We start from the raw sequence: 24,826 nt of genomic DNA, 5'->3' as shown, positions 1-24,826 counted from the left end.
TAACTCTAGCACGCGCTGCGCCCAGGCTTTTTGCTCGCTCGCCGCGGCTGATCTTTCCGCAAAGTTTCCACCGCAAAAGTGAATAATTATTTTATAAGGAAATTAAGCTGCCTTTGTAACACTTAATCGTTTAATTTGCGTCAACTTTCAATTATGTAATGTTCTCCCTCTATGTTTTCGTTGCAAAATAAGGAAGTAAATTGGTGTATAAAAGAAATGAAAACTTACAAGGAGGAAAAGTGCGGATATTTTCCTTTCTTAGATAAACTTCAGCAAGTTAATTAAATGCTAATGAAGGTTTTGTGGAATTACAGTGGACTTTAATTAATTAATTTCCTTCTCCATAATTTCTTTCAATTCTTCTGGAGTTCTAGAATTTAATTTACGGAAAAAATCATCCTTGAAAAATTTAATAAATAATGTCCTCTTTTATTACCAACTAAAATTATTAATATTTTATTATCAATTTAAATATTCACAATTTAAATAAATGAACCAAGACTTTTCTATAAAAGAAAAAAACTGCAAATTCAGATAAGATATGATTTTATTTTGCAGAATTTTTAGTTACGAGAAGAATATTTAATGTAATTTTAATTTTGAACAATTTTGGCCAATTCTGACTGAGAAAAACAACTTTTTAAATATATGAATTATATTTATTCTCTGGATCGCTCTGGATGTTAAAAACAAATTTCATAATAATCAGAAATTTTGAAGTTAAATAAGAGCTTCCTTCTAATAAGAGTTTTAAAATATTTTTGTAGGTTTAAATCTTTCCAAAATAAAACCAATCTTTAACTACACTTTCAGTTTTTAAACGTTCAAATTTTTCGTTTACATTGCAAAAAAAAAATGTATTTAAATTGAAATTTGGCCTTTCCTCGTCGTGTTCTTAGAAAGAAACGGGAAGAACGAGATAATAATAAACATCAATACACGTTCTCGGAAAAGCCAAATTTAAAATCAAATATGCCATTAATCAATCCTCAAAATTGTTTTATAAAAGCAGAAATAATTTAGGAAGGGGCAATAAATTTTAGTACACAAAAACAGTCAAAATAAATAATAAACATTTATTTGAACATTGTAAAATTTAATAAATTAAAAATATTGAACAACTTTAAAAATGTATTGCAGTTGGTGTACGCTTCTTCTTAAGTACTAATTCCAGAATTAAAAACTCTAGAAATCAATTAAAATTTAAAGCTAAGTGCGAGGCAGGTGTGGAGTTTGAGGTTGATTTTTGAGACTTTCGACTCTGGGGACCGGCGCTGGCTGTTGCGGCAACAAAATTAGGAGGGCGCATCAATTTTTCAATGCACTCTGTGTGAGAGTTTCGGTGCGCTGGGCAGGCGGAGTGAGCTGAGTTCCAGAGAAGGAAGCTGGGCGCTGCAAAAGGCCGCGCATGTGTGTCCCAGTCCATCCGTATGCGCGCTGCCATGCTCCGGCCAAGGTGGAACACTCTCTATTGATGCTGCCGAGCACACAGGCTCGAACGTCGCCATAATTTTAGCAATATTCGCCCCGGCCGCCGAATGGACGTTCCGTCGCCACCGACAGGTACGAATTTCTGCAGTTTATTTTTTCGCACACAACGGAAAAGGGGCTCCCACGATGTATGCCACCGACCTGCATCGGTCGAGGCAGTGAAAGAGGGGCGGGAGGACTTGTTGCTTAACCCCCGAGTGAGTGTCGTCAAAGAATCGGAGCGTGTGGTTTGACCCTTGACCTTAGCACCAAATTAGCCTCTTTTGATGTCACCCGGAACAAGGAAGTGGCCGCTTTTTCACCAGGACCACTGATTGATAGCCTCATCATTTAGAGGGAAATTTTTAATCAAGTGGTTGAAATCAATTTTTTTGATATTGAATTCACACGTGGAACAAATGGCACATAAAAATTTAAGAGCGTAATTAAGAAATTAAAATTATTTATGGAAATTATCATTTTATATTTATTTTATATTTTGAAAAAAAAACAGCTGGGTTCCATTAATTATTGTTAATTAACTTAATTTAATAAAAGGACTTCATTTAAATTTATTTTATTTCTGTGTGTATTTTAAGTAATATTCTGGCGAAAGTATAATTCAAAAGATAATTAAATTTACTTTTCACCCGTTTCTTTCCAAAACAGTGCTCTAAAATTTTACTGTTGATGTTTATGTCTGCGCGTGCCAATTAGCGGAATTGGAGAGCAAAAAAGAGCTAAAATGGCAAAATTAGTGAAACTGGATACGCCTTGTAGGGCCATGTTGTTTTTCTTAATTTAAGCTTCTCTCAACAATAAGATAAAATTTCATAAAATCTCTTTTCAACACATTTATAAATTTCTAGAAAGATTTCAGGCACACAATGATTATTATTGATATTGATAATATTTCATGGTGTTTTGAAAATAAGATACAATTAAAGTAATTTTCCTACGCATTTAAATCTAAATTTATTATTTTTTTTTTGTTAATGATAAAATAAACAATATTAAAAATAAAATTTCTATTAATCATACAAATTTTTATTCTTCTGTTTTTACTAAGCGCAATGAAGTGTTGTAAAATTTTATATGAATCATGAAACATGCCCAAGGATTTCTTGTATTTTGATAAATTATCTCAACACTTATTGCAAAACAAATGACAAAAATTTGTTAAAATATTCCAAAAACTAAATTTTCTTTTTTAATTTTAAAATTCCATAATCTTTGATTGGTTCCAAATTTTAGATACTGCATGGCTAAAATGCAAAATATAAAAAATAATATAATAATTTTTTTATAACACTCTATTTTTGGAGTCAATTTTTACTATCAAACACAAAAATAATTTTGGCTACACTTCACTTTCAGTCTTTACTCGTTAAATATTTAAATTTCGCAAAAAAAATTGCGTGCGCTTGTGTGGTGACCCAATTGTTTGTGTACAATTTCAATTACGGTCCAATATCGTCGCACCGGGAAACATTTTCCCAACAGGCAAACCGCCCATAGGGTGCACAGTACCGAGGCAATATATGATATAACTATTTACAGAAGCCACCGCCGCTGGATTGACGCGCGCCGGGTAAAAATGTATTGAAACAATGTGTTTGCGTCATTAAGCCCCCCATGTCATTATATACGCGTTAGATTCGTGTCGCAATCACACTGTCCCTTATTTGCATTTTTATTGCGGCCGAAATCAAAATATACGAAAAAGGTTTTTTGAGAAAAAATCTGCTATATTTTTGTTCAGAGCGAAATGAGGATGAATAAAATATGAGTGGCCTGCATGTTCATTTCTAGTCTCGGGGTGGCGCGCGCACAGTAGTCTGCTAATGCATTGATCTGTGCTAAGGTCAAAAGGCGGCGAATTATGGTGCCGAGAGAGAGCAAACAACAAACACACATGCATTTCACTTGATAATTATTGCATGCAGTCAACAGACGCAATTAAACGAGTATCAAAAGGCTTTGAAAAGGGGTCGTTAGACGGTTTCCTATATAGCTGGGCATGAATGAAGATCAAATTTGTTGTGCTGACGTTGCCGCCTTTGAACGTGTTTTGATTGAAAATGTAAATCTATTTTTATAGTCAAAGGATTTAAACCATTTTAAAAATTTCTAACCTTATCCTCAATAAATTAGCAAAATAAAACAAGCCGAATTAAATTCAATGAATTTTTTACACACTAGCATTTTGATTAAGAAATCATGAGAAAATTTTCGTCAAATCGAATTTTACAAAATTAGTATAAGTAATTTAAAGCTCAGCAAAAGATTTCTAATTTAATTTTTGATGTTTACAGGTTTCCTGATCAAATAGATTCAGCTCAAAATTCTAAAATGGGTGGCCCTCCAAGACTAGTAAGTATAAATAAAATTGAAGTTTTCATCTTTTTCTAAATAAATCAATTTGGTGGTAAAATTACTTTTAATTATTTCAATTCAGAAACGTGTAAATTTGATATTTCATTTGCAAAAATAGATTATTACATTTAATGATTATTTTTTCATTATGACTCTGAAATTTGTTATATAACTTCAGAGTTATTTCAACACTCTCATTTTCTGCAAGGATGTGAAGCGAGAGACACGCTCGCGTTCAATGAACCAATCGATGCGAAAATATTAGCGCCGTTTATTTATACACACCTGCCTATTATTATCTTGTAGACCGTTAATTCTATAAATGAGAGTGAATACGCTTTTATAAATAAACCACTCTTTCCAGATTGTGTCAACGACAAGACTGCCATTCACGACGACACCCTTCAAGTCGTCGGAAGACTTCAGTGACCAAATAGTTTTCCTAGTAGCAGCAGGTGTCATATCAACCATACTTGTAGTCCTCCTCGTTATTTTTATACTGCACTGCTGCAAACAAAGCAATGACGCCTCGCCGGTTGTCAAGTGAGTTGTCAAAATTCAGCCGGTCGCACTTCCTTGATATAGCTTTTTTGAAAGATTTGACAGAAAGAAAACCCTTGCTTGAAAACCATTGAAAAGTTTCAAAACAGTGTAAAATTGAAGTTTTTATTCCTTCTTTCAAATGCTGAACTTTGAGAAACTGCTGAAATTTCTTATTAAATTTGGGGAATGTTGATTGGTATTTTTTTTTCAATTATTTACATATTTGAAGGAGAAAAATAAGCCATAAATGAATAATTTCATTCATATTTTTTAGTTTTTTTTATATAATCATGCAAAAATTTATCAAATAAATGGAGCTAATTATTATAAAATCACAAAATTCAATCTATTTTCCTTGGCAATTTTTATTATTCAAATTTTAAATATTTTAACTTCATGCCATCACTTTTTTGGGATTTTTTGTATGTCATAACCACCTGTTACTTTTCAAAATTCCCTTTTCCACGAATCGATAAGCCTGTCAAGTGCTTTGTGCGGTTTAATTTCCCGGTTGCTGATATCCTATTTCTGCTGCAGGAGCGCGCACAACAGCCGCGAGGGAAGAGTGCACAGCACCAGCAGCTTCAACAGTAGGAAGTCCATAGACTGCGCGATCGAGGAAGACGTTCCCTCGAGAGCGACAAGGTGAGAGAAAAGGATAATATTATGTGGGCTGCTCACGTTAAAAAAGAAAGCTTTTACATTGCTATAGATTTGTGCTGAATAATTTCCAGCTTGCAAGGAAAACAGTGACAAAAAAGTATCTGCAGAGATATATATTTTTGATGTAGCGATTTTATTTATAGAAAATAAGGAAAAAAGCAAGTGGTTATTTTATTTGTGACTCGCACGTGGCTTGCTTTTGTTGTAGGTATAGCTGTAGAATAGGCGATGATAGACGAGGCTCCACGCGCTCCCACTATTCCTTCCCAGGTAGAAAAAGAGCCCGTCGGACAAAAAAACTAGATTGATTACTCTGTGATTCCTTTGCAGGCACGACGGAGAACAAGAAGGACTGCGACTCAGGGGACTACTCCAGAGGGAAGCAGAGCACTCAAATTATGCGGTGAGTATGACAAGATCTTCCCAAAGAGAGATACAAATTTAAAAGAAAAACACTTCATAATATGACTGCGCAAATTAAAATATGTTTAGGGGTTGGGAAAATTAAAGAAACTTCTTTGTTCTTAAAAAAATTCGCTGAAATCCAGATTAATTTATTTTCATGTTAAATCACACAAAAAATTAAAAAAAGAAAAAAACTTAGAAATCAATTTAACCTGTATAATTCAAGCGATAATTGAGTTTTAAACTCTATAAAGTACAAATTAATTTAGAATTGCTTATTTTTTTTCCAAATTTTAGAGACGCATTTTATTAGCAAATTTTATTATAATTAGCCAAATTGAATTCTGAAAACAAAAATTGAATTCAAGTGAAAAGAGATTTTTAATTATTAAAAGTTATCTTGCAATTTAAATATGTTTTCAGACCATAAGTGATAGATTTTAAGTTAAATTGCATGGTTTTCAGTGTTAAATTTCCAGTTCGAAAAATAAAAAATTGAATTTAAAATTTTAATTTATCGTTCATATTTTTGTGACATTTAATCTTGGAATTTTATTATTAATAACTTACTTGTCATAAAAGAGTCCATCCAATTTTTTAGAAGATGTCACAAAATTGCTAGAAGCTACAAGGTGATCATATATTTTATTCATTTTTTTTTTATAACTCGTGAAAGAAGAACCTCTTTTGCCCACTGGCTATTCTGGGATAATATTTCACCAACCTTTTGAAATATCGTGTATTTTTTCCAATCCGCATGACGCAGATATAAATCCAGACTGATAAAAAGTTGTATAATTTTTTGTCAAAGCAAGTATGACAGATCTTTTTGCGCCTCAATATGTTTCTCTGCTCGATGGAGCTTGCGCAAAAACAGTCTTTTATATATTTGGTTTATTTCAAGCATTACCTTGCAAAAAAGAAGCCCAGAAGTTTTCCAACTTTTCTTTTGATCTCGCAAAGGTGTATCAACATGCTTTACGTTGGATCAGTTAGTTGAGTCTCTTGGAAATAATCTGACTGCCTCAAAGACCAGAGGAAACCGTACAAATGAACGTCTTTATTTATTTATTTATAAATTTCATGAAGGAGGAAATTGAACCGGAGGAAAGAAATTTCATTCATTAAAAAAAAAAAATTTCTTTCTTGTGAAAATATGACCGAGTATATTATTTAGTATAATTAATTTGTTGACGTTTTTAATATGAACTTCTTTTAATCATAATTTATTTATTGCTAAAAATTAAAACTAAGTAGAAATTTTAATTGGAATTGCCACTACACATAAAAAACCATAACTTTTAATGGAGAACTAATAGAAATATTTTTTTAAATAATATTTAATTAAAATAAATATATAAAATTTGTGCGTAAATATTTGGATTATAAATTAATTTGGTTTATTATTAAATTAATTTTTTTAAATAAATACTTTCCTAAACTTTCTTTCTTTTACATGATTGGCGTAAATGTCATCTGTATTGAAAATAAAATTCCTATATATCAACGCCATGGCGATGTAAAAGAAGTTAAAAACGTAGAGCGGCGCGCGGCTTCTGATTTTCTCTCTTTCTATTTTATAACAATAAGAGAATTGAGCTCGCTGGTGCACATGCAGCTGCTATTTCTTCGCATCCGCTGATTCTCGCGTCGCAAAAAGTCTTCTTGTAATTACTTCTCTGGCAAGATTCTCGTCTGCCAATCTGGCGAACGTGGAAAAGGTCAAAAGCGGAAAATTTCTGCGCAAATCCAACTGAAACCCACGCAGGAAACTATGCCAGAGGTTTTACGTTTGAATTGGAAGTTTAATTTAACTTTTAAAATTATATTAAAAAAAAATCCATTTAGCTTTTCGGGGAAATTCAGACACCACTGTAGGCGTTTTGATGTGCTTCAAGCTTTTATTTTTTAACATTGGAGAGAATTTATCAAATAAATCAAAGGTTTTTGTGATTCGTGTCGTGCTGCAAAAAATATTAACAAAAAACTCATTACATTTATTTAAACAAGCTTATATTAAATTATGCTGAATCCCAATATTAACTCAAAGGCTTGACATTTAGAAGCACAAAAAATATGACGCAGTTAAAAAGTTTAACAAATATTCAAACAAACAAATATGATTTAAATTAATTCGATTTGTAGAAATGTACTTGCAATATTTTACTTTTTTAACAGGGGATTTTTTTAATAAATATTAATTCATGAATATTTATATTTAGATGGAAAAGCTGTATTTTTCAAACAGTGGGTGAATTTCCGTATTTTTTATTAATATCAACAGTTTGAAAAGTGAAAATTCTTTACGCAAAATATTTTATTTAACCAAAAATTTCCTGAGATTTAACTAAAAGAGTCATTAAAAAACAAAGTTTACAACTTGATTACAATAAACCGCCAGCAAGAGGAGAACTTCTCTTGAAAATGCAAGCAATATCCTTAAAAATACCCTCATTAAATTTCAAGACCTTGGAAATATGAACACATATAATAATTGCAGCAACCACAGATCCCAATCGTTTGGCGTCAACCGCTTTATTTCGGTCTATTAATGACGCCTGTGTGTATAATTAGCGCCGTCAGAATTAAAAGGAAGTGGCCCACGCACGTGCAAACCGAGCTTATCATTTTTCTCGGGCTTGATTTTTTGCATTTGAAAAAAAATCGTGGCAAAAATATGCAGCGTAAGGATGGAAAAATAGTTTTTTAACATATTTGTCCAAAAAACAAAAAACTATTATTAAACCCAAGCTATATTTTCTATTTAAAATCACCAAATTGATAAATTTATTGAATTTATTTTTGAGTAAATAACAAACTGGTTTGCACCTATTTTGAGATGTTCCACTTTTTGTCACCTATTTTGAAATTAAATAAAATTCAAGCTAAAACGCACTGATTTTCAGGAAAAATTGCCTAAATTATAAAAACATTTATGCAATAAGTAAAATTGATTAAAAATATCAATAATAATGAAAAAGTAATATTATTAACTATTATTTAATCAATTTGTTTGTTTATTTCTGAGGAAATTAATACACAAATAACCTACTTTTCCCGACTGTAATGCAATCATTTGGCGCACGCGAAACTGCGTTTTGCGAGAATTTATTCTCAGCGAAATGCGGAACTGAAACTGTGTTGCAACCCCGGGGGCGCGTGACGTGTAGGCACCTCTGACGTCACCGGTGCCAAATCGAAATCCGGGCGGGCTGCGTCGGCGGGGGAAGGGAGAGGGTGTAATTTTTTTGTAACCTAATTTTTCGGAAAATCTCCGAAACTCTGGAGGGGGAGGCGCCGAAAATAGAAATAGTTCGGGGGGCGAATTCGGAAACAGGGGGTGCGACGGGGCGCGTGGGAAGAAGATAAGTAAGCATCGATTGTCTGACCTATGCGATGACGTCAAACTACGACAGAGGCGCAGTGCTAACCACCACCACCACCACCACTATCAACGAGTCGTTTCATTCAGCTCTGCGCTATTCGGGCCGCTGTTCGGGGTGCCGCCGGAGCGCGACCGACACTCAATGGCAGGCCGCGTCCAGTGAGGCGCCTCCTCAGGATGTGGTTCTGCTGCCAGGCCGTCCAGTGCAACCTCAAGAGCTGCTTCGGCGTGCAGGAGATGTGGAAAGCGTGGCAGGGCTGGAGCCACGTTGTGCACCCTTCGGGCGGCAAACACCAGCCCTTCGGAGCGCCTGCTGGGTAAAAATTTTTTCATCAATTTTTTTTACAGGACTAAAATTAAAAATTCGGTTTTTATCTATCTTTCGGTGCTCGGTAAAAACGCTCGATTTTGCCGCAGTTTCATTTTTTTCCGGACCGTCTGGAGCGGAAGAACGAGAGCGTCGTTTCGTCTCTCTGCCGCGTCGAGAGTTCCTTTGCGTAATGAGGTGTTTTATTATATATAGGCCCCGCAGGTCTTGCACCCACTTGATACGTAATGTTTTTTTAGATAAATTATTCCGACCGGGATTTTCCTCGTTACTAAAAGTTTTGTTCATTTTACAAAAATAATATTAATTTTTCACTTTCAAAACTCATCATAATTGCAAATGGTTTGAAATCAAAATTTAATGGAAGAATTTTATGAGCTGGAATTATTTTAAGATTTTTAGCAGATTATTTTTAAATTATTCGATTATTGTAATTTTAATATTACTTATTTTGTAAACGAGCAGCTTGAAAATTGTCTGGAATTGAAAAATTTGTACTACAAAATTTTCAAACAACTGAAAAATGCGCTTTGTAGTTGATTGTTTTTACAGGGAAAAAACCGCTCTATACCAGTTTTGGTCATGGTTTCTGAAAACTGACTTAAATGTACCGGGAATTCAGAAAATATCAAGTTTTTTCAGGCAGTATTTAGGAATTTTCAGAATTTTCTGGTTATTTTCGAGGAAGTAAAAAATTGAAGTTTGCAAAGATTGTTTGGTTTTTGATTACAAAAAAAAAACTTCTGTTTTGGACGTACACAAATCTCAAAATTTAATTTCATTTAAAACATTGCCAAATCATTCAAAATAATGTCGTATTTCTAATCAGATAGTTTTAGCAGAATTGCGTCATTTATGCTTATTTTGCAAGATTAAACAAAACCAAATTAAATACAGTGAAATGGGTATGAAAAAAAAATTGGGTTATTTTATCATAAAATTTGTATTTTTAGAAGGATTTAAGAAAACGCAGTGCGTGACAAAATTTTAAAACACATTTTGGATAAATTCTTATAAACATTTCTATAAAAAAAAGTTATAGCGGCAAAATTTACTTCAATAAATTAAAAATATTTTCCAGGAAATCAAGTTAAAATACGGTTTAAAAAAAGTTAAAGATTTAAATACAGCAAACTCAGTTTTAAATTATAATTAATTACTCTTTAATTTATAATCATTTATTAAACGATTTTTAAGTAAACAGAAGAGTGAATTTTTATATATTTGGGCTTTATTGATTTTAATTAGCCTATTATTTATCTTTATCCAAAAAGTTTTTTCTTTAAAAATTGCATTTTCCCTAATTATTTTCTATTTTCCCAATGAATAAAGTAAACAATTAATTATATAATATCCTTCATCTAACTTGACTTCTGTTACGTAATTTTATTAGTAGATTTCATTAACGGAGAAAATCACTTTCGCTCCACCCTTTTGCGCCCCTCTTGTTCGGCACGTGCTCGGCCTGCACTTAACCGCGCGCTCGAGGGCTGTGATCTTTTAATTGTCGCCGAACGAAAAACATCATCTTTTGAAACACTCTCTGTGTATAAAATGCAAAACAACGAGATAGGACACGGAGATGCGCTCGGTCAAGAATGAAAAAAAAAAAATTATGTATGCCACGGATGGGGAGGCCCGGCTCTTGGCCTTGACTCGCTGCGAGACTGCAATACGGCGCCAAAGGGTTCGCATCGCGCGTTCTGCGGGAAATCGCAAACACACGCAGGAATTTTTATTGTGTGTCGCGCGCGCTAACCCCGGCTGGCAAAACACAAATCAGCAAGGGTGTAATTTCATGGGGCTGTTGCGGTGCAATAAAAAATGTGGCCGCGCCAAACTTGCTCGGCGCATAAAAGTCGGACAAGAAAAGTCACATTATCGGTGCAATTTCAACAAGAATGTTAAGAGCCTCGAACATTCGAGATAACTTTTTATCAATTTTAAAATTGCAAAATAAATTACATGCAAGTTTCTTCTACTTTTTACTTTTTCTTATGAATATATGTAATTCAATAGAGGAATTATTATTTATTTCGTTTTTTTATTGAATTATGTATCATAATTCAACATTTAATCTTTTGTGTATATTTGGGTCAATTGTTTTTATTTTTACTTGAAAATATTTAATTTTTTTTTTAAATAGAGCACAATTAATCAGTTCAAACGAGTTTCAATTGGATTTATGTTGCAAACTCCAGTAAAAATTTGAATAAATTAAAATAATCCACAAGTTATCACACACAAAAAACTTTTTTTGTATTTTCATGGAATTGTTGAACAATTCAATAATTATAGAAGCAAAGATTTTGATAAATAAATGGCTTTGATTCACAAAGTTTCTAATCATTTCCTATTTGTGCGCAATTTTTTTACTCCCTATAGTCCTCTGATTAGGGTGGAAACGACCAAAATAGAATTCACCCCTGACGAAATTTATAAGGGAGTCCCTCTGGGCTAAAAATAGCTTCTTTCTGTTTTCCTCGTCGCGTTTTGTTGTTGCGAAGATGAGGCTGTAGATATTTCAAGAACGCCTCTGCTCTCTTCTTTATATAATGAACAAAATGCTGCAGACCGACGAAGGCGTTTCATAACTTAGCAACGCCGTGACACGCACACAGCCCTGCTTGCTTTGAGAGCTCGTCGGTTTCGCGAGAGCAAAACAAGCCGTGGGTTGAGGGGTTGCAAGATTGCGATGCCTATTATTTAACCTCTATACCCCCGCCTCTCTCGTTGATTTTCCGCGAATAATTAGCGAAGCGTCTTTGCCATGTTGCAGAAACGTGCTCGGCTTTCATGACACGTCAAACACTCAGTACCATGGAAATTGTAGAAATAGATTTGATTGCCAATGAATCTGTGATTCATCCAAACTATAATAATTAATAACAATTAAAAAAAAGAAAAAAAGAGGAAGTATATAGTTTATGAAAAATATAATACTTGTAAAAATTCATTAAAAACTCTCTTTCAAACAGAGATAAATGATTGTAAAAATTCTCCTTTTTTTCCCTGGCTTTTAGGCTTAAATTTTAGTTGCAAAAGTTCCAAGTAGAAAAATATTTTTAATTTCACCAATTTAATCATAAAATTTCCATAAAAGAAAATAAAAGATAGGATATGGTGACAATTTTATTTGAAGTTTTATTCTAATCTAAAATTGATGATGTCACTGATCTCAAAAGTTGAAAAGACGCTCTAATGTTTAAAAACGAAATAATCAATAAGTGATTTTCACAAAGTCAGTGTTCAATTCATTTATTTATTCACTTGCAACAAGTCAAAAAGTTTAAATACATATATAAGCATCAATTAAAATTATTCAGAAGCGGAAACAAAAAAGGTGCACTTTTCTTAAAACGCAGCACGTTTGGTGCTCGCAATGAGTTGCACGTAATCGTATACGTTTTGTTGAATCGGAAACCACTGGCGGAACTCAAAATACTTTATGGAGTCCGTTTTGGTGAATTGGAAACGGCTTATACGATTTCCTTTCCTCGGCAAAACGAACAACGTAATAAGTAAACGAATAACGTAATGGAGAATTGGAAACCAGCCTTGAAACGTGCTTTTCTGAAATAATTATTATCTATTTACATATGGATAACAAATAACGACGTAAGAAATATAAATTCCGTTTTCTTTGAAATTTAAATTAACGTTATGGAACTTCAAAAAGATATTAAAATTGTAACAAAAATATCAACTCACCGGACACTGCATTGGGAAGGATAAAAATTTCATTTTCAGATAAAAATAATAAAATATTGACTAACTGTTTTGTACTGATAGAAAACTTAAAAGTGCTTGAAATTCAAATGAAATTTCACTGAATTTGGTCTTTTTGCCTGTGATTTCAGGGCGGCTAGTGAGGACAACAGCCGCAGCGTGGTCCTCCAGCGACAATTGTCCATAAAGACTGTGTCGCCCTTTTTCGCCCGGCAGTGCACGGCCGAGCTAAACGCCTCCGAGGTGAGTACATTGCCACAAATATTGACCACGGCTTCGATTTATTGTCAAATTTATTCCCCGTGTACGTGCGCTTGCCTATTCACAGGCGCATTTGCATCCAAATGTCGCCCCGCTTTCTCGGCCAACACCCAAAATACACTTTTCTTTCTCCACCTAACGAGACCTTTCTTTTTTTCCTCGTGGTAACTTTTCCGTCCTCATTTTTATTTAGCTTTCGAGACCAATTTATTTATTTTGAAGCACATTCGAGAAAATTGTTTTCGGTGTCAAATTTCGCTTCCAAGTAAAGTTAGACCATTTTCGCGTGACTTGCTGTGCATACCAAGATGCGAGAAAGTTCGGGGAAACTGCGCACCCTCTTACTAGTGTGTAATTTTGGGAGAAAAACGATACGCGACTTGTTCTCGAAAATAAAATTTGTCACTGCGGCAGAACGTTGATGCCGCATCAAGTTTCAAATTACTTTTGTTACTTACAATGAAGGACGCGATCTATTTTTTAGCACTATAAATTATTTATAAGAAAATCGACAATTCAAGTTCAGAAAGGTTATGTTTTCATTTAGATTTTCCAAATTTGAAAAAATCTATGCATATAAATAATTGCATAAGCCTTGAAAAAAAAACAATATTTATTTGATGGTGCTTTTCATATTTTATTTTGCATTATTCAAAGCGCTTTATTTTAAAATATTCTCATCCAACAAATTAATCATTTATTCACACCAGTTATTAGATGAATAAACAATGATGAGGTTGTGAAAATATCGATAAAATATATCAAATTTAATATTAAATACAAATTAAATTTAAAAATCAAAGATAAAAAATTTATATAAAATTTAAAGTTAACATTTAATGTTTTTATAATATAAACAAAAATTATTTAAAATTAAATATTAAAATTAAATAAATATAATAAAAGTTGTCCACAATTTTTCAAACAGATTTTATTTTATTTTTTTAACTTATAGATAAAGAGAGTGAAAATTTTCTAAACAATTTTTTTTATCAATTTCAGCACGTGGAGGTGAATTTGGACAGCCGTGGCTCCGACTTTGAAGAGTCCGCATGTTACCACCCCAAAGGGGTGAGTGTCCGTTTGAGCGGCGCCGGCAGTTCGAGTAGCATCCTCAGCCCCAGGGGCAGTTTTCGCAGGGACAGAACAAAAGTGGCCATCGTTGACCAAAACTCTTCGCCTCCTGCGAGTCCGGTGGAGGCGGCTGCGGGGGCAGCGGCGCCGCCGACCGTCAACTCGCCGAGGAGGACGCCGCGCAAAGAAGCCTCCAGAGAAACGAGGTAAGAGAAAATAAAATTTCAGTTCAAAATTTATCCTCAGAGCTGAAAAAAATTTAAAAATTGCATATCAAAAATAGACTCTCAACTCTTCAGATTGCGGTTTTTTACAAAATAGTCAGTTGGGCCAATTTTAAGCTATTTTAATTGAATCACAAATCTTAAAATTTCATAAATCATGCAAATTTCATGATCTTAATTATATTGTTAGGCAAAAAAAATTATCAATTGTCTAAAATTTGCAGATATTTTTCAATAACTAAATAAGGCATGGATTACTTTTTTTGTAGGTTCTTGAATTAAAGTTGAAAATTAATTTTGTTTTCTGTGAAAAGTATACAGAAGATTTTATGCAGCAAAATTAATTCCATTCCCAGAATAGCTCGAATTATTTCAATAAAAACTCAAAGCTCGAAGAATAATAGGAGAGCTATAAAATTTAACCTCTCTCACAAGTTGGCGGGCTAAAAATAGCTACACGAGAGCTGAAAACTATATAAAGCAAAACTGGCACAAAATCTCGACCTACGAGGAAAAGAAAGAAAGAAAGATGTCACACGCAAGGCAAAACACAGACCGCCAATAAAATATTGAAAATGCAAACAACGTTCTTGTCTGCGATCGATTGCACCGCCGCATAGCACAATTGTATTGTTTTCAAATCAAACAAGTCCGCAGCTCAAGGTCGAATTTGTTTTTTATGTTTGCAGCAAGGGCGGATTGGAGGTGGTGATGGAGTGGGACGGTTCGCCGCCGCACCGGGCGCCCAGCACCGACTGGACGCCGCTGGAAATGGGTCTTTACCACTACAGGGAGGAATTGTCCAAGCAGCAGTTGAGCGACGAGTCGTCCAGTGACAAGGGCAAAGTCAGATACAACGACACCGGCAGCCTCGAGGAGGTGAGAGCATAATTTTAAAAAAGAAATTATTTTTTATAAATTAAATTTTCTAAACATTAATTTTCAAAATTAATCTTTCTGCTTCAAAATAAGTGGGACAGAAAGAACTTTACTTAATAATATTATATATTTTATAAAAAAAATTGTGATATTTTTCAATTTTTAAATTTCACATATTTGAAGGCTTAAACATTTTTGCAGGTATCAATTTTCACTGTCATTAAAAAATTTTACAGAGAATATTAGCAAAAAAATTAGTGCTGTCTTATATTTAAGAACAACATTAATTTTTATTATTTTCTTAGAATTTAAATTAATAAAGACTAGTTAAAATGACTTTTTACTTCACCTGGGGAATTTTGATTCTAAAAAGCCTGATTTTTCTAAAGAATTTTCTTTAGCAGTCAAACGCGAGCAATTAGTGCTGAGCGAGGCCTTGGGAGCAGAAAAAAATGTTGTGTAGAGCATGATTTCTCTTTCGCTCGACTGCTGTAACATTATGAGGCCATCTGGCGAGCTTCCAGAGGCTGTTTCGTGTAATATTCATGGTCCAGCTTGTCTGTGCTCTCGCTTAAAAAATTCACGGCTGTTATGGGCGAACTGGTTTTTTTTTGTCGACCACAAGAAAAATGCCAAATCTGATAACATTTTGGCAGTCAAAACGCTCATGCACAAAGACATAATTTTGGAAAATTGTAGCTGCAGATGCAGAAGAAAAATGGTTCATTTTCTTGAAATTTGTTTAAAAGTTTTAAAATATGAATCGATAAAGTTTTAATATTATTAAACTGTCCAAAATTGTGAAGCCAATTTTTAATTTAATAAATTGGATTAATATTTTTTTAAATAAAAATAATTGAAGAGTTGGAAAGCAATAATTTCACAATATCGTGATACAAATATTTGCTTAACAACAGAAATACGTTTTAGAGAATTGACTTCGGACAAGAATTGAACTTTCAAAGCTTCCCACAGGCAGCCATAATGAATGAGACTTGAAGTTAAAAACTTGAACAATTTTTGTTTCAAAAATAATTGTATTGGCTCAATTTTTAAGCAAATGAACTTTTATTGTGATTTAAATTTTATTATTGATTTTGAAATTCATCTGCAACGGAAAGAAATTTTTAAGGGAAAAAAATATAATCAATTTATGAATTTCTCTCCTGTACCAATGTGCTAATAATTAGAGTTTTGTAAATAATGATATGTTTTTCAAGGTAAACGCGCAAAGTGGGATGGTAGATTACTTCTTAGACGACATGATGGAGCACAACCCGACCGACTTCGAGGACTTGCGGGTAAGTCTAGTGCGTGTTTTTCACCAAAGAATAAACACAGTACGTGCTTCTTCTTCTTCTTATTTTGTAACAGCTGCAGTACAAACAATTGTGGGAGCTGAGGGCGACTTTTGAAGAGGACGACGAGGAAATCTCCGACTCGCCACCTTCGCAAGAGTTGTCGAGAGTCAAAGTTGAGGAGGAGGATTACACGAAGAATAGCACGCCTCTCGAAAAGGAGCCCATTCTCAACTCGCCGGCTGACCTTTCACCAGGTATGATTAAAAATACACCCGAAAAGAAAGAACTACTTTTGTGTTTGCTCTTCAGTGAAAAGCGCCTTTCAGCGACGTCTCTGCAACCCGCCCGACCCAAGCGTCGAGCCGGTTGCATACACACGCATTCATACTTTTCTTTTATTACAGACCCGGCGACTAGTCACACCACCTCCTTCGAGTCCAACACGGAGCCCCTGTTGAACGACGACCCGCCTGTCCGGTGGCCACCCCACTTGCTGCAGCTGCCGTCGTACGAGTCCAGGAGACAAACATACAAAAACGTTTTGACTTCGAGACTCAGGAGAAAAGAGGGTGCGGCCACTTTCCAACCTTTGGTCATCGAGAACAGCAGCTTCGACTCGATGGAAACGGTGGACACTGAAGGCTCTTCCACGGACGCCAGTAGATTAGAGCAGGTAGCAAGAAATTAACCGGAAAAATGTTTTAATTTTTGCTTTATTAATTTATCAAAGACAAAAAATTGAATATAATTTTAGTATACGGTGCTTTTTTAACAATACTTGCTTGACGTATTTCTTAGATCATGAATCGGAAATCCTTTTATTATAGATGAACTTTCAAAAAAATAGAAAAACTCTAGGTTCATTAAGTTTCTACAGGAGGAAAATAATAATTAGCCCCTAAAACGAACACAAAATTTAACCAATGAGAAGTGATAAAAACTATAAAATGTTCTTTTCAAAAATTTACTTATATTTAAATTCATTTTAATTCCCTTTTTAAATCAAATTATTCAATAACAATTTGAAATGATATATATATGGTCTTTATTGAAAACTCAATTGAGTACAACTTTCAACTTACATCTTAGAAGGTTAAATGATATATTAAAATATATTCATTTAAACAAATATTTGGAAAATTTTAAGTAATTTTACATTTTTTTACTATCCTATTTAAATTTTGCAGTTAACAACGAGCTTTGAAAGTACAACGGACAACACGGACAGCCTTGGGGAAGGAGGCCAGGGCCACGTGGGCGGCCACAGCACGGGGGCGACGCACAAGTTTTGCCAGCAGGTGCGCGCCGACAGCGGCTACCGCAGCTTTGAGACGCACGCGCCGCGGCTGAGCCAGAAGCAGGACAGCATCGACCTGGACGAGCCGCTCGAGGGCGGCGCCAACATTAAGACTGAGGACGAGCTCGCGTCCAAGAAGCGGCGCGAGTTCCACGGCGGACGACGCACCCCCGACTCGCTCTACTTCGAGTCGGTCAACGAGCTCGAGACGGACTCGCGGTCCGGCGGAGAGTCGCCCTCGTCGGTCACCACCACCACCATCATGTCCAAGAGGAACAAGGCCATACTCATGCCTCGATACCTAAGGTAGGAGAATTTTCATTTCTTTTTTTAATGCAATAATTTAAAAGTATGAGAATTGGTTAAATAAATTTTATATTTTGTAAAAATTGGAAAAAATTAGCAGCTGAAAACGATTATTGTTATATAAGCCACGTTAAATGTGTAATTGACCGTTGGAAATTTGATTGTCCAAGTTTTAAATTATTAAAAAAGTGACTAGAGCAAAAAAAAAAAAAAAAAAAAATAGAACTTTATAAATCACAAAAAATTACTGATTTCGCTGCAAAATCTCATATGAATTTAAAAGTTATTAGTACATTTAATAGAAATTATATTATAGTTAAAAAGAAAAATAATTAAATATATTTATATAAATTATAATATTTATCTCTATAAATAATTATTTAATTAGTTTTTTTTGTTCCATAAATAATTAAAAAAATTTAACAAAATTGATTAGAATAAAATATAATTTTATGATAACTAAAATTTAAACTATAACTTTGCATAATTGAATAAATTTTAATTTTCAAGTTCAATTTCTCTCAAATTTAACAAAAAATGTGTTATATATTGTTTGCATCTTTTTTTTACATCAAATTTAGCACAATTTTGTTTTGAAAATATTGTAAAATATTCAGTTTATTGAATATAATTATTGTTAACAGGCACAACAAGTATGTGTACTCGTCGCTGCAGTCACGCGACTATAGCGTGGACGAAAAGTCAGACGCGCTGTTCCGCGAGTTCAGCCGTTGCGACCCTACATATGACGTGCCTCCAGAACGCCAGCACCGTCTCTCGCGCCGCCTCCACCAACACCGCTCCAGCGACTTCGAGCTGCACTACTTCAAGCGCAACCGAAGAGTGTCGCCGCCGCTAAGTCTCGACGGCGACGCCATCCTCAAAGGGTCATGCAGCGAGTCCCTCAAAGGTATTCCAATCATCCGGGTAGCCGACGACGACTCGTCAGACTGCGTCTATTAATTTCGAAAAAAAAAAATTTAATCTCTCGTCCGAAAAAGAAGTATTTGTTGAATAACAAAAAGCATGGATTTGAAATTGAAAGATAATTGGTTATTAGGAGGAAAATGAATATTTGTAATTTTTTAATTTTGGAAAATTGAATTGATTAAACTTTTGGATGTAGATAGAGGAGAGCAAGAGAAAGGATTTACTCATTTTCCGTATTATATAAGTATATTCTCAAATTTCCTCATCATCATTAAAATGTGATATTAAACTGTAACCTACTAACTATCTAAGAATGAATTATACACAAATTACTGTATATATCAACCAAAACGTAGACACGTTCCCACAATTATTATACATTGACTCTTTAATATTGTATAATGTATAGGAAATTTAAATATCAGTGTAAACATCTGCTGAATTCATCAGTACATTGCCCTATATATTGATAATGTTAATTAAAAATCATTATACTTGTTAAAATGACTGTAGTGGCTAGAAAAAATTCGTCACCTTCATTATAGAGCATGCAAAATTTCAGTAGAAAAAAGCTGTTGAAATGAGAGTGTGAAGAAGTGTCCCATATTTTCATAAAAACGATAGATAGGCAACACCTTTTTATACAGGAAATCAAGCGTACATGCGCGAAAATGTGGAGAGACGTATAAGAAGAACACATTCAGAAATTTGCATAAAATAACCCGATCTCATTTATTTCTTCAAAATTTGTCCTCAAAAAATAAAATTAATTTGTAGTACATGCAAAGAAGATTGTGGTTAAAATGTAGTTAACTTCAAAGAGATTTGAACTGTAGTTAGCAAAATAACAAGCAAGCTTATAAAAGCGAATGAGATTATATAATGCTTGATTGGGAACATTCCATTTGATTTGAGTGGTCTCTGTTCTGTCCATGACGGCAGCAACAGAGGATTAGTCATAATCAATTTAATTTGATTGTAGTGAGTAGCGAAATTAATGTTACGATCAATTCAAACATCAAGGTTAGTTGACAGAAGATAGGAAAAATAAAAATAAAATGTAGTCAGAGAGAAGACGCCGGATAATCTCATTTTTGAGGACCAATTTTAAAATTTAATGTTTTCCAAATGAGTGTTATTTTCTAGCTGTGTTGATGAGATTTTGTGAATTCTTTCATGTCTTTTAAAAGCATTGGCTAAGATTGTCAATCACTAATAAAAGATGACACTATAAAAAAAGCAGTGATTTTGGTTGTTTATGGGATAGTTTTTCAGAGATATTACATATTATGCGTTGAACTTTTTTTTAAGATCCTTTAGAGCTACAATGTAATGCCGTAGTTATAGTTCACAAAAATTAGGAACGAAAAATGTATTTTTCACAATCAAATTACTGCTTCTCTCAGGTGACAATTTATTAAAACTAGAGACTTTTCCAAATCCTGTATTTAAATCTAGAAACAAAATCTTGATTTGTCTCCTCTTAAGCTTAACATGTATTCAAAATACGATCTCTTTTTTGAATAAATACACAAAACTTACGACTAAAAACTGAAAAGTATTACTGTTTTACTGTGCTAAAAAATTCCAGTTCGTAGCAATTTATATTTATTTTTCCATAGCACTTAAATTGCAAATTAATTAAATTTAGAGTTGAAATGCAAATGAATTAAATTGATTTTACCTAATGCAATATTCCTTCTTTTAAGAGATCTCATAGCAAAAAAATGATTTTTTTTTTTAATTTTCCTTTTTAAATACTATTCTATTATGAAATTTCGCCAAAAAAGTGAACCGATTAAAATTTTAATTAATATCTGCTGATGGAAATGTTTTCTTCTAGAGATGTACTATTTCATTTTTTTCAGTGGAAAATTTATTTTCTGTCTGGATAGAGCGAAATTGTGCGAGAGAGAAAGATGTGAGTAAGACGCATGATTTAATTTATACACGGACATTATTCAATTCGCTTAATTACTTTGAAAAGCTCTAATGAAGCCAGGACGATAACGATATACGGCGCGCCCGCCCCCGTCCAGGCTGTCAGAGACTGGACCAGTGCGGAAGATGCTGTCGAAGTCCTTAAAATATGCTACAAGAGGTTCCCAGGGCCATATCAAACAATGACGCTATATCCGACTACCACGATTTCACCACCAATGTCACCGGCCTGGTCGTTTACTTCTCTACCCCAATGGCGTGCGTCCACCATCTTTCTTTTTTTGAGAATCTTTTCCTAACAAACACTTTTTGCAGACGCTCTTCGGACACACAACCTCTGTTTTGGCCAACGCCAACTGTCCGCAGGAGTACACCAACAACGGCATTAGTTCAGGTGATTTCGATACTGACGGATCCAACGTATGCGTCAGCAACAGCGCCACCGATTGCTCGGTACACTCATTCAATTGACAATCGCAATTATTTTGTGACCATTTTCCGAAAAATTACAGTACAAAAACTTTCCCGGTTACGGTATTTCCCCTGTTCTGTTGGTTGACAAAGTGTTGGTGGCCTTTGTTCACTGGATCACTTGCACCAGTGGCCTCTACTCTGGCCCTTCGGAATTTTTCCCGGTTCAATTCTACAGGAATTTCATTCTGTCCACGGTGCCCGACGTTATCCCTTAATGGCCGCGTCCGTCCACAAAAACCCTTTTTCTGTCTTGAATTCGTGTGGAAATGAAATAAAAATTGTGTGATTGGAAATGTCAAAATCGATCAATAAAGGAAATGAAGATTCGGGCTTTTCCTCGTTGCAAAAAAAAATTATTTTTATTCAAAAACAAACAGCTCTACCAGTTTCGGTCACGGTCTGCGACCCTATTTCATGAGCAAGAAAAAATACAAAAAATCAGCAAAATTGAAAAAACCACATCAATAAACCCTTGCATTTCAAACAAACCGATAACGCATATGGTACTAACAGACTTTGTTGCCTTTGAGCAAATTTAACAACAAGTATAATAAGTTTTTAACTCAAAATTTTCAAAAAAGAAAATTCCAATAAATCTTAATGCATCATTTTGGCCTTAAGTGCAGTGTAGAAGAGGCGTGTTGATTGTGATTTGCAATTTGATTGACACGAGCGCCGCCAGATGGAGAAAAAGCGGCGGGAACCAAAGTGAAAGGAAATTCTAATTAACATATTAATTATAATGAAGCATTGTGACGAATTAATTTTTTATCAAAAATTAAGAAAAAAAATTAGCAATTTTTTTATATTTTATAATTTAAAATCGAGTCACGGGTTTAGAAGAATCATAAGGGTTTGCTAATTCTGCTGCCATCAAAAAATTAATTATTTTGGAGGAAAGGAAGTTCTTAAAGAGGAACCAAACAAAACATTTTATAGTCGTTTGTGGTTAATATAATAGCATTTAACAATTTAAAATGATCAAAATTTATAAATTCCTTCATTAAAGCCCCCAAAATAAGCATTGAAAATTTAGTAATTTTCGATATCAGCCGCGCTCCTCGGTGCACACCGATCGTGACGTCACAAGCAAGGTCACAAGTGATAACAAACAAAGGGAATCGCGGAAGAAAGTTTTCCGCAGAGGACTAGCGCGATTTATGAGAGGGACTTAACATTTCAAGCTACCTGAGGGCCAGAGTGTGTAACGCGCGACCGTGTCTCACCTAAACACAAGTGCCTAGGGTATTGCTAAGGCTGCTATTTAGACTAACAAAGAGACAGACGACCGCTCGCACAGGTGGTTTTTGATTATCTTAATAAAATGCTAATTCCAAATTAACAGAGTCCTCGGGCTTTGCTTTTCCTAACGGATGGTAATTGGGTGCGACAATTACCTAGAAAGAAGCTAATTGAAGATCGGTGTGTCTAGGGGATTTTTATGATTCTCTAACCACTTCTTTCTATTAAGAATTCCAAGCAACAAAGCAGCCCTTAATCAAATCTAACAAAATCAATCCTTGATTTATTCGGTCCTTCTTTATCAGACAAAGGCTCCGATGACAATATTGACAGTGCCACGGTTCCCTAAAGCAGAACTCAAATAAAAGGAATTGATATTTGGTAATCCTCTTTTATCAGTCAAAGGCGCCGATGACAATCTTGACAATGCCACGGTTCCCTAAAAAAGAATATACCAAAGTACGACTCTTTTCCAACTCAGAGACAGTATTAATTCTAATTCTCTTATTCACACAAACTTTGCTATTTACACCTCTATACTGTGTATATAGTATTCTGATTAATTATTCCAATTATTGCCTACCCAGGCTGACGGGATTTTATCTTAAACAATATCTGTCAAATGAAACACCTGCCGCTATCAATCATGAAGGTGCTCAATCGAGACTTGAGCCACCGATTCACCGATTTCAAGCGCCTATCAAAAGAATGCAATTTCCGCTCAATCAGCTTGAGCCAATTACACCTTAACTATTGAGTTAATCTACCTGATTGCAGAATAAGATCAATAACCCACTTAATAGACTTAAGCAGATAAATCTCACTTAATCGGCACCTAACAGCAAGGCTGGTAAAAAGTCCTTCACGAATGAAGTCTCTTATCCACCAATTTAATCTGATCTATGAATTTAATCTATAGCCAAAATAACACTCAATACGACTTGAATCTCTCTCGGCTCCTGACAACAATTGCTAATTTACGCTTAATAAACTTAAGCCAATCAAGCAATTGATCTAAGCTGAAGAAATGCTGTTTCCGTTCAATGAACTTGAACCAACAAGCAATGATCCGGAATGCTTAGCTCCTTGGCCAGAGAGGTCCCACTCTCTGCTCTGCCTGAGCTCCAAGCACCGAACACCGAATGTCTCTTGCCGGCTGAGCTGGCCTTTTTATACCAGCAGATCGGCTGGTCAGAATCTTCTAGAGGGAGAGTGATGCGCGCGCCACTTTGTTCTCCCTCACTCACTCTCTCCCTGCGGAATGTGATCACGGTGCCGCCTGGTGGCGGTTTTGCTGAACTTCAAAAACCGGTGTTAATTTTCAAACCGGTATGCTATTTTCAACCGGTTATTTTGCCTCGATATCTTTTGATCAAATCATATTTATTTACACTTTTCCTGTAAAACAAGCCATAATGGCTACAAGTGGGGTCAGGACACAATTCCCGTGCGGTCGCCAGGCCCAGACCACCCCTGAATAAGTTGATTTCGATTAATAAAGGCCGATAGTGCGAATAAACTCGGTGCCGGTGCCGCCATGATGCACACAGCAACTGCAGGCTGCAGCACGGCGCACGCACCACAGCGGCAGTCGACGAAGGCGAGCCAGCGTCCGGCGAGAGCAACTTGTTTGATAGAGTTTTGCGCTAATGTATTATTTATTTAGAACGCGTTAAATTTAAGTATTTAAAATTTCAGCGTTGTTAGATAATTGTATACAGTATTTTTTGATATGCTAGTTTTAAAATAATTTTGGTTAGGAGCGGAGTTATTAACGTTTCCGCGAGAATTTTGTTCCGTCAATTTAAAAAATAGAGAGAAATTTTTAAAAATATAAACCTTTAAAGAAAAATGTTGCCAATTAAATTTCCTACAGTATCTTTCATAGGCTTGATGACGTCAGAATTATTTTTACTTATAAACGGAAGGCTCAAAGTCAAAATATAACTTAAAAACCTAGACAATAAATTTTTAGAATTTTTTAAAGATAGCCAATCG

General features: G+C 34.6%; 1 protein-coding gene across 3 annotated transcripts; it reads left to right on the top strand.

Moving 5' to 3' along the window:
- The first annotated feature begins 1,437 nt into the window (after positions 1-1,437).
- LOC132204257 (uncharacterized) lies at positions 1,438-20,719 on the top strand. Of its 3 annotated transcripts, XM_059632647.1 has the most exons (14): positions 1,438-1,563; positions 3,786-3,843; positions 4,211-4,389; positions 4,927-5,034; positions 5,261-5,322; positions 5,383-5,455; positions 13,031-13,142; positions 14,163-14,440; positions 15,148-15,337; positions 16,558-16,638; positions 16,712-16,892; positions 17,043-17,311; positions 17,826-18,241; positions 18,886-20,719. In XM_059632647.1, the coding sequence occupies exons 2-14, from the start codon at positions 3,823-3,825 to the stop codon at positions 19,202-19,204; spliced, it is 2,289 nt and encodes a 762-aa protein (XP_059488630.1). In that variant the 5' UTR covers positions 1,438-1,563; positions 3,786-3,822; the 3' UTR covers positions 19,205-20,719. The 3 variants fall into 3 exon arrangements, with proteins under 3 accessions (XP_059488630.1, XP_059488632.1, XP_059488631.1); XM_059632649.1 differs by lacking the exons at positions 1,438-1,563; positions 3,786-3,843; positions 4,211-4,389; positions 5,261-5,322 and having other exon boundaries at positions 4,955-5,034; XM_059632648.1 differs by lacking the exons at positions 1,438-1,563; positions 3,786-3,843; positions 4,211-4,389; ... (1 more) ...; positions 5,261-5,322; positions 5,383-5,455 and adding an exon at positions 8,943-9,159.
- The last annotated feature ends 4,107 nt before the right edge of the window (positions 20,720-24,826 follow it).

The sequence above is a fragment of the Neocloeon triangulifer genome, unplaced genomic scaffold (assembly GCF_031216515.1).
Source record: "Neocloeon triangulifer isolate White Clay Creek 2 clone unplaced genomic scaffold, ASM3121651v1 ptg000022l, whole genome shotgun sequence".
Taxonomy (NCBI): domain Eukaryota; kingdom Metazoa; phylum Arthropoda; class Insecta; order Ephemeroptera; family Baetidae; genus Neocloeon; species Neocloeon triangulifer.
Note: the sequence above shows the minus strand (reverse complement) of the source record. Positions and strands in the feature narration are given on the sequence as shown.